We start from the raw sequence: 10,354 nt of genomic DNA, 5'->3' as shown, positions 1-10,354 counted from the left end.
TTTTGAGATGGATTTTGCTCTTGTTGCCCAGGTGCAATCTCGGCTCACCATAACCTCCACCTCCTAGGTTCAAGCAATTCTCCTGCCTCAGCCTCCCGAGTAGCTGAGATTACAGGCATGTGCCACCACACCCGGCTAATTTTGTATTTTTAGTAGAAACGGGGTTCTCCATGTTGGTCAGGCTGGTCTCGAACTCCTGACCTCAAGTGATCCTCCCACCTCAGCCTTCCAAAGTGCTGGGATTACAGGAATGAGCCACTGCTCCCTGCCAGTGCTCTGTTTCATTGTCTTTATTTTTCATAGTTACCTTCTACTTGAAAAATAAGTGATTCTGGTTTTCCATTTATGTTAGTGATATAAAGTTTCCTTAAAAACCACATTTATTTTAGAAAAAAAAAGTGAACCAAATCAAACAAAGAAAAAACCCAAGCACTTACCAAGTGTTTTCCATGTGGCAGGACCTGTTCTAAGCGCTTTCCAGTGACCCTGTGAGGGAGATACAATTATCTTCACTTTACATGAGGGCACGGAACAGACAGGTTAAGTGACTTGCCCAAGGTCACACAACCAGTGACCAATGGATCCAGCATCAAACCCAGCCCATCTGACTCCAGTTTGTTTTCTCAACCACCATACTGCACTGTGTATAGATACTACAGAATATGAAAGAAGAGTGAAGCCTGGGAAATCCTGTGTTTCATACTTCTTGATCTAGTTTCAGACTCTTACTGTGCATGTTCCATGTAGTCCCGCCTCTCTGCCTTCATTCCTGCACTCCCCTCAACTAGGATGTCCTCTCCCCCTTCTCTGAAAATCTAAATCCTACCAGTTCATCAAGACCCTTCTCAAAATTTAGATTTTCCAAGAATGCTTTCCCTTCCCCAAGTACTTCTGAAGTTTCTGCATTCCCTTAATGCCTAAATATACAGTTTATACCAAATTGTCTTGCCTGTGCCTATATGTTACCTTATTATTCTTTCTACAGAACACATGTTACTTTCCTGTCTAAATGCCTCAAATGTGGGCATTTAGAATAAAAGCAAAGACCTCTATAGAGCAAAGCAGTCCTTTTACAACTTCTTTTCTTTTCTTTTTTTTTTTTTTTTTTTTGAGACAGTGTCTCACTCTGCCACCCAAGCTGGAGTGCAGTGGCACCATTTCAGCTCACTGCAACCTCTGCTTCCCAGGCTCAGGTGATCCTCCCACCTTAGCCTCCTGAGTAGCTGGGACTACAGGTGCCTGGCTAATTTTTGTATGTATATTTTTTTGTAGAGACGAAGTTTTTCCATGTTGCCCGGGCTGGTCTCAAACTCCTGGGCTCAAGTGGTCCTCCTGCCTCAGCCTCCTGAAGTGCTAGGATTACAGGCATGAGCCACCGCACCCAGCCAACTTTTAACTTATACTTTTTCTCCAGTTCCATATACATAGGTCTTATTTTTCATCCACTAAGTTGGAGATGCCTCAAGAACAGGAACTGGTTCTTCCAATCCTTTTGTTTTCTCAGTTTTTTTTTCTTCTTTATTTCATTGCTGTATGGCAGTGACAAATTTTGGAATCTCAACATGCCTAGGAAACATTACAGGAGGATATGGTTTAGCAAATCTCTCCAGAATCCAAGCTGACAGAATGGAAAGGATCAGCAGTGACCTCAGCCTCACCTCCAGCACTCGGCTCGCCTTCCTAGCTTTCTCTCCCCTCTCCCCACCCCTCACCACTGAGCACATCTGCCCTCACTGCAGTCCCCATCCCTGCCTTCCCTGTGACCAGAGAGCCTCTGTTTTCTAACACACAACACCCACACGCCCCGAAGGTGGCTAAACTCTGTTTTCAAAACCTCTCAGCAGTTTTACATGAGAAGAAGGAGAGGGTGACCACAAGTACATTTTTTCAGTTAAGTGTGAGATAGGCCCTAATGATCACGTGTGCATCAGAGACATACTTGCCAACAAAGGAAGAGAAACACACTTTAGGAAAGGGACAAAGACCATGATCTCTTCTCAAAAAAGCTTTTCTATAAATTTCCACATTTGAAGTTCTTTCACTTCAGTTTCAGTCAGCTAGGACTGGTGAGTCTGGGGAGTAGCCAGTTGGAGTCTGGGGGGCTATTTTCTCTGTCTCTGCAGCTATTTAAAAAGCTGCCGAGGTGAGGCACTGAGTGTCCCCACTCTTTGCAGCATTTCCGTCCCCCTGGCTACCTAATATTGCAAGCAGAAAATAACAAACAAAATAAGAGTTGGGAGTTGACTGTGTCTTAAGAGATCACGAACTATGGCAGAAGCCCCAGACTCCCGCAGTAGCTCCCTTGTCCCTTTAGCCCCATCCTAGTGTCCTGCTTCTTTCCCTCCTTCCTTGAGGGCTCCCCTCTGACATGCACAGTGGGCCTACCTTACCACATGGCCTCAACTGAACCACATCTCTGCCCCTCCCTTCTGCCTGCTGACTTTATTTTAACCATCCAAACAAGGTGCTTCGGACCAGCGTCCCCTGAGACTTCAGCACCATGGGGAACCATTCTGCCAGGCTTAGTCTTTTGAGCAGCAGGCAACTTAACTTTCCTCCCTTTTTGAGGTCTCTAGAAAATATTTACATACTCTCTGCCTCGGTGATGTTCCCTTTGTAATGCTTTCTGTCACTTGTTCCAGGTGAGAAGCGCCACTGCTTTGATGTCAACTATAATTCGAGCTATATGTATGAGAAAGAGAATGAGATCATACAGACCCGCATGATGGACCAAGCCATCAATAACGCCATCAGCTATCTCGGTGCCGAAGCCCTGCGCCCCTTGGTCCAGACACCGCCTGCTCCCACCTCCGAGATGGTTCCAGTTATTAGCAGCATGTATCCCATAGCCCTCACCCGGGCTGAGATGCCAAACGGTGCCCCTCAGGAGCTGGAAAAGAAAAGCATCCACCTTCCAGAGAAGAGTGTGCCTTCAGAGAGAGGCCTCTCCCCCAACAATAGTGGCCACGACTCCACAGATACTGACAGCATCAATGAAGAACGCCAGAATCACATATATCAGCAAAATCACATGGTCCTTCCTCGGGCCCGCAACGGGATGCCACTTCTGAAGGAGGCCACCCGCTCTTATGAACTCCTCAAGCCCCCGCCCATCTGCCCAAGAGACTCCATCAAAGTGATCAACAAAGAAGGGGAGGTGATGGATGTGTATCGGTGTGACCACTGTCGCATCCTCTTCCTGGACTATGTGATGTTCACCATTCACATGGGCTGCCACGGCTTCCGTGACCCTTTCGAGTGTAACATGTGTGGATATCGAAGCCATGATCGGTATGAGTTCTCGTCTCACATAGCCAGAGGAGAACACAGAGCCCTGCTGAAGTGAATATCCGGTCTCAGAGAATGCCCCTAAGTGTTCGATATCATTTCTAAAAATCGATAACCTCACCTAACAGATTGCTCTCAAAACATACTCACTTCCAGACTCCTTTTCATACCATTTTTAGCTGTGTTCACATGGGGAGCCAGAGATACACTGTCTTCCTTCAGAAATTATTCACAGAGCCAGCATATTATTTACTTTTGTGAAACCTTTGTTTTCCCATCAGGGACTTGAATTTTATGGAATTTAAAAGCCAAAAGGTATTTGGTCATTGTCTTCTACAGCAATAGAACGAGCGGTCCCGGAGATGTGCTACATGAGACATTCTTTCCAAGATATATCAACCATATATGGAAAAGCCTTTCAGTCATATGTGCAAATCCCCAAAGAGGAAGAGCTGACCAGCTGACCTTGCTGGGAGCCTCACCCTTCTGTACTTCTTCATGGGCTGAAGGGTTAGGATATAATCTCCCTTATCTAAATGATAGGCTAAGAGTAAGAAAAAGAACGGCCATAAACTAAGTATCTGTTATGAGTTAACTGAAGACCCCATTCTCCAAGCATCAGATTCATTTCCTATCACAACCTTTTTTTAAAATGTCATCTAATGGCACTTCTGCTTCTACCCTTTACCCTCCCATCTCCAGTGAAAAGCTGAGCTGCTTTGGGCTAAACCAATTGTCTACAGGAGAAAATCTATGCCAGAAGAACTGATGGTTTTAAATATAGACCATCATTGAAACTCCGGAAGGTTGTCCACTGTGGATAATGGCATCCCTTTCCGTTGGTCAAGGTTGGAAGAGCAAGGGTATGATAAAGGGGGAAATGGTTTGGCAGCACCAATAGAAAAAAAAACAGCTACCTGAAAGTTCCTGAAAGAGTTCATGGAGAATTGGTAATACAGACCCAAAGCCAATTTGCCAATGATTTTTTTCCATTAAAAAATCCAAAAAGTGTGGCTTAGCCTCCCCCTCCCCACAGGAGAGGAATTGGAGATAGACGCCATGTGTGTTTAGATCGGAGCTGAGCTTCAGGATGGGGTAAAGAGGGACACCTCTACTGACAGGCTCTCCTTGATCAGGCAGGCTTTGGCCCGTTTTTACCTATTTAAATGGAACTGCTGTATTCCATGAAAATTCCTGAAAGTCTGATCATGGTTTGGCAGATGTGTAAGTGATCCTTGCCACTCACAATGTGGACATACTATCAGGAGGAATGCTGTTATCATTGTAAAATTAGCACTGGAATAGGGAGTCACAAAATCTGTTTGCTAATTAGCTATGTGACTTTGAGTAAATCGTTTAATATTTTTTTTTAGACAGGATCTCACTCCGTTGTCCAGGCTGGAGTGCAGTGGTTCAATCATGGCTCACTGCAGCCTTGACCTCCCCAGGCTCAGGTGATCCTCCCACCTCAGCCTCTTGAGTACTGGGACTACAGGCACACACCACCATGTCTGGATAATTTTTGTACCTTTTGTAGAGATGGGGTCTCACTATGTTGCCCATGCTGCTGGTCTTGAACTCCTGGGCTCAAGCAATCAGCCTGCCTCAGCCTCCTTAAGTGCTGGGATTACAGGTGTGAGCCACCACACCCAGCCTCATTTAACTCTTGAAACTTCATTTCCTGCCAGGCTCGGTGGCTCACACCTGTAATCAAAACACTTTGAGAGGCTGAGGTGGGCACATCATTTGAGGTCAAGAGTTTGAGACCAGCCTGGCCCATATGGTGAAATGCTGTCTTTACTAAAAATACAAAAATTAACTAGGCAGTAGTGGCATATGCCTGTAATCCCAGCTATTCGGGAGGCTGAGACAGGAGAATCTGGAAGACAAAGGTTTCAGTGAGTGGAGATGGCCCTTCTACACCCCAGTCTGGGTGACAGGGTGAGACCCTGTCTCAAAAAAAACCAAAAAACCTCCGTTTCCTCATTCGTAAAATAGGAATTGGATTTAAATGTTCTCTTAAGTCCCTTCTAGCTTTAAATTATTATGTGATTACGCAGTAACCACAAGTTATTGTTTAAACCTCCTAATGTATGGATATTAAGCAGAGGAGTATTTATATGAATACGTGTTTCACATTCCTTTGGTATGAAAATGGTGTGTTAAGTTTTTCCTTTAATCACTGAGTTGTGAATGTGAAGAAGGTGGTGGAGAGGAACAAAAAACAGAAAGGTATTTTGATCTTGCCCCAGAGCGTACACACAAATTGGCAAATGCAGCTGTTTACCAAAGCCTTTTTTTTTTTCCTTTTTAAGAAATTATGTTAGGGAAAATAAATTCTGCTTCCAGAGACAACTTCATGGAGCCTATTTACAAATTAAGAGTCAGCTTTGTGAACATTTCTACCAGAGCCAAGAATCCCAAATTCCTGGTAGATTAGCGTTTTATTTCTAAAGGGCTTATGCATTCGGCTCAAACTCAGCTCGTCTGTGTGCTGCCAGTAATTAAAATGCTCCACCTCAGACTGCACAAATGGCTTATCCTTCTTTGTGGCATGGCGTCTGTCTCAGGAAAAAGGGTTTTATGAAATTCCATGGCAACAGTCCCAACATGTTTGAGATTTCAGCTAAAGGAATGGATGTATTTTGGTGTGTAGTCTTCAGTATATCACTGTATTTCCATAATACTAGACTCCAAGCTATGCCAGATTGCTTATTCCCATTGTGAAAGAGGAGTTGCTCATTATGTTCTTGAAATATCACACATCCTGTTGGTTCTTCAGGGGACAAGAGAAAGAGAATTTGGAGGCAGGGATTAGTAAAAGAGAAAACTAGGGAAAGGAAGCCTTTCCATCAGATTAGTGTTCAAGTCTTTGCAGAGGAGGCCAATTTTTTTTTTTCTTGAGACAGAGTCTCACTCTGTTGCCCAGGCTGAAGTGCAGTGTCGTGATCTCAGCTCACTGCAACCTCTGCCTCCTAAGTTCAAGCATCTGCCACTGCTGGCCACTGAAGCCCTGAAGCAGCGCCAGGCAGGACCTGTAGTTTCTCATGCAGACTCCCACTGAACACAAGCCGCGTATGCCCCTCTGCTTCATTTCCCACCAGCCTTCCACCATACACCCAGGAGGCCACGATCTAAGAAACAGCCAAACCCATGAAAAGTTTCCTTGCAGCCAAGGTGACAGAATTGGGCTGAGGGTAGAAAAGAGACAGAACCAGTGCTCCAGGTGTTTTTTATTTTTATTTTTGTATATATATATTTTTTAGAGGACAGGGTCTCACTATGTTATGTAGGCCAGACTCAAACTCTGTGCTCCAGCAATCCTCCTGCCTCAGCCTCCCAAGTAGCTGGAATTATAGGCAGGCACAAACCGTACCCAGCTTTCCAAATGTTTTCGGTCACCGTTTGAAGTGTCGCATCAGTACTTCCTATGGAGAGAGAACTAAATAGAAGTGTCTCTCCTGTGAACCCCCACCACCACTACCAGGAAAAGAAAAGAGACAAGGAACTCATCAGTCTTTAGATTCCTCAAGTCATTCTCCCAAAAAGACATTTGCCGTGGCTCAGATAAGCCAGCTAATCTTATGCTTTGTGACTCATTCTAAGCTGTTCTTGACACAGCTTCTGACTTTGTCAGTGACAACATTTTTTACCTTTAAATGCAGTGCTTAACATTTTGTTAGGCCCATTCTCAAAGTGGTCCAGATAGAAAATGACCTCAGATTTTGACCTCCTAGGCTCAAACAATCCTCCCACCTCAGCCTCCCAAGTAGTTGGGACTATAGGCATGCCACCACGCACAGCTAATTTTTTTGTACGTTTTTGCAGAGATGGTGTTTCGCCATGCTGCCCAGGCTGCTCTTGAACCCCTGGGCTCAAGCAATCCACCCACCTCAGCCTCCCAAAGTGCTAAGGTTACAGGTGAGAGCCACTGAGCCCAGCCACAGCCAGATTCCTTTGGCAAACAGAAATGTTTAAAAACACAAAATTTTGCTCAGTTGAAACATGGTGTCAAATCTCACATCAACATAAAGTTTTTCTTTTTGGCCTTGTTTCATGAGGAACAGACAGAACATAAAGTTTTTCCAAGTAACATCTGTATCACTATTATTCTCCTACTTCCTGCCCCCCACCTCCCCACCCCCTATTGAATGTGAGGTTTAGAATGTTTTCAGGAGGGCCGGGCACGGTGGCTCACACCTGTAATCCCAGCACTTTGGTAGGCCAAGGCAGGCAGATCACGAGGTCAGGAGTTCGAGACCAGCCTGACCAACATGGTGAAATCCCGTCTCTACTAAAAATACAAAAATTAGCCAGGCATGGTGGGGCGCGCCTATAATCCCAGCTACTCAGGAGGCTGAGGTGGGAGAATCACTGGAACCCAGGAGGTAGAGGAAGCAGTGAGTCAAGATTGCACCACTGCATTCCAGCCTGGGCGACAGAGTGAAACTCCGTGTTCAAAAAAAAAAAAAAAAAGTTTTAAGGAAAAAAAGCAGTACTTCTGTTATATATAATCCCAGGTGGTAAGACCACAATGGAACTGTTTCTTTAAAGTCCTCATTTTAAAGCATACGCCACTGAAAGGAGGCATGTTGGACTCTAGCAGAGTTTTGGAAACTCTGGGACACTCAAGATTTGTGAAAGAAGTTGGCCATCTAAGGACTCAGAGCCTCAGCATTGGGACTTGTGAGCTCAAGAAGGAAAAAGAAAAGGGAGTGGTGAAACTTTGTCCTAAAAGTTAGCACCAGGAACAGAAGGAAAAAAACGACATATAGTGATACCTCATCTTTTAGAGAATTGGAAACTATTTTTGTGTTCACACAGAAAGTATAGTTCAAAAAACCTCTATATCCAGAGGTTAGACAAAGAGAATGATTTGGGATATAAGTGCTGATAAAGGAGGACAATTTTGATCTGAAACCAACTCCTGGACCTGGGCCATCTCAGGAAAAGGACTGTGTTCTCCAAGGCTGCACGACTGAATGGTTCTGAGAATGAGCCCAGGGTTGGGACTCCTGACCCATTAGGACCGTGGACTCAGAAGAGCCTGAAGGAACATTGTAGGCTTTAAATTTCTGAAAGCTTGTAAAATAACACGAGACTGCGCCTCTCCCTCGCCCCAGCTGTAGATAGTCTGCTCCCGACCAGCGTTGTGAAGATACACAGGTTTTTGCACTTTGAAGAAACTGGATGCAAGTTTCCTTTTTTTTTTTTTTTTTTTGAGACAAAGCCTTGATCTGTTGCCCAGGCTGAGTGCAGTGGCGCAATCATGGCTCACTTGCAGCCTCAACCTCCTGGGCTCAAGCAACGAGAGATCCTGCAGTCTAAGCCTCCCAACTAGCTGAGACTACAGGCATGCACCACCACACTCAGCTAATTTTTGTACTTTTGGTAGAGACCGGGTCTCACCGTGTTGCCCAGGCTAGTCTTGAACTCCTGGCCTCAAATAATCTGCCCACCTCAGCCTCCCAAAGTGTTGGGGTTACAGGCATGAGCCTCTGTGGCCAGCCTAAGTTTCTTCTTAATACTGTATTACAATAGTGGACTGTCTTATGTGTTGATATTGATTGAGCTATTTGAAATAGGAATGTTAATGAGTATATTAAATTTTTGTAAGGATATACCTTCCAAGGATGTTGTGAGGTTTTCCATAATTTTGTATGAGAGCTAATGTTACCTTTGAGAGATGGTGTGGATTATGTGGGATGGCTGTAAATTTTCTACTGTATGTACCATGACCTAAATTTAAAGACATGAAAAATATCCAAAGACCATACTAGAACATAATAGTAATTCCTTTACAAATGAATTATGGAAGTAACTGATCTCTAACACAGTTTCTTTCATGTTGTTTTAATGCACAAGGGCAGAGGATCTGCTGACCCTTGGAACCAATGTGAGCTAACCACGTGCTACAGACACTTCATGGTGTCGCACCCGGGGAAGTCGAAGCGCTTTGCTCCCCCACTGCCTGTGAGTCCTAAACCGTTAGTTCCCCCGCAGAACTTGAGCTTCTTCAAATGGTTCTCACTGTTCATCTCTCCATGGACCCCACTCCAGAAAACCAAGATGCCACCCACCTTCCCCAAGCCCTTGCCACACATCTATGAGTTCTATTTCACACTCTGAATGTAAGTGCAGCTTTGCTTCTTCCTCTCTTGAAAAGACTGAGAACACACGTTTTAAAATGTTAGGAAAATGGGGCAGCCTTAAAAATGACTGATCCCACCGCCAGTGACTCATGTATACTCCAGGCTAGCAGACAAGGCCCTTTTTGGTGGGCCTGCTTCTGTGGGTTCACAGAAACCAAATTACTGTGGGTTGCAAAGAATTAGCAGGTCATTTACAAAGCAGACATCCCTTCCCCAGACTGTGGTTTTACATGCTCAGGTTCTCAGTCTATGAGCTTTGGTGCAGGATCATTTTGGCTACTGGAAAAACCATAGCTTATTTTAAATTTCTGGTTGCCAAAGCCACCACACGTGTGGTCTGTGGATGACCATTGTCTGCAGAATGACGAGAGAGGAACAGAATGTGGTTTGGGGCTGAGGGTGGCCTTCCCACTGGGAAGGAAAGCGAGAGGGAGCCCTTGCCCTGCGTTTTGACACAGCCTGTGCTCACAGCCTCTCCTGTCATCTTCGTTTCTCAGAAATGCCCTCCCTGCCCAGTAACGACTTTCCCTTGTCACTCCTATGGAGTTCTACCCGGAGTCTGACCATGTGTAGCACTGTGAAGTTTACTCCTTTGTAAAGATGGTTTAAAGAAAGTCAGCTTCTGAAATGTAGCAATGCTAGCCCTTGCCAGAACCCTGTAAGAAATAGCCCTGCTGATAGTTTTCTAGGTTTATCATGCTTGATTTTTACACTGAAAAATAAAAAAATCCTGATATGTTTGAAATGAGTCCTTGTGCATCCTTATCATTTGTAGCTGCTGCTGGCAGGATGCGGAGGGTTTCATCCCGCCCCAAGGAATACTTTCTTAATTTCGCTCCTCTATTTCTTAAAGTCCAGTTATCAAGAACAATGAATGGCCGGGCGCGGTGGCTCAAGCCTGTAATCCCAGCACT

At 44.8% G+C, this 10,354-nt stretch overlaps 1 protein-coding gene across 3 annotated transcripts in view; it reads left to right on the top strand.

Annotated features, from left to right (window-relative positions):
* Positions 1-4,288, top strand: part of IKZF3 (IKAROS family zinc finger 3) — a 90,679-nt gene extending 86,391 nt beyond the window's left edge. For 2 of the 3 annotated variants that reach the window (XM_017497288.2, XM_017497290.2), the window contains one exon: positions 2,643-4,288. In XM_017497288.2, the coding sequence (XP_017352777.1) occupies positions 2,643-3,346 (704 nt within the window). In that variant the 3' untranslated portion in view covers positions 3,347-4,288. The remainder of the gene's footprint in view (positions 1-2,642) is intronic. The other variant, XM_017497289.2, reaches the window with a different exon arrangement.
* The last annotated feature ends 6,066 nt before the right edge of the window (positions 4,289-10,354 follow it).

This window comes from Cebus imitator, unplaced genomic scaffold, assembly GCF_001604975.1.
Source record: "Cebus imitator isolate Cc_AM_T3 unplaced genomic scaffold, Cebus_imitator-1.0 Scaffold228, whole genome shotgun sequence".
Lineage (NCBI taxonomy): Eukaryota > Metazoa > Chordata > Mammalia > Primates > Cebidae > Cebus > Cebus imitator.
The sequence above is the reverse complement of the archived record's forward strand: the minus strand, read 5'-3'. Positions and strand labels throughout refer to the sequence as shown.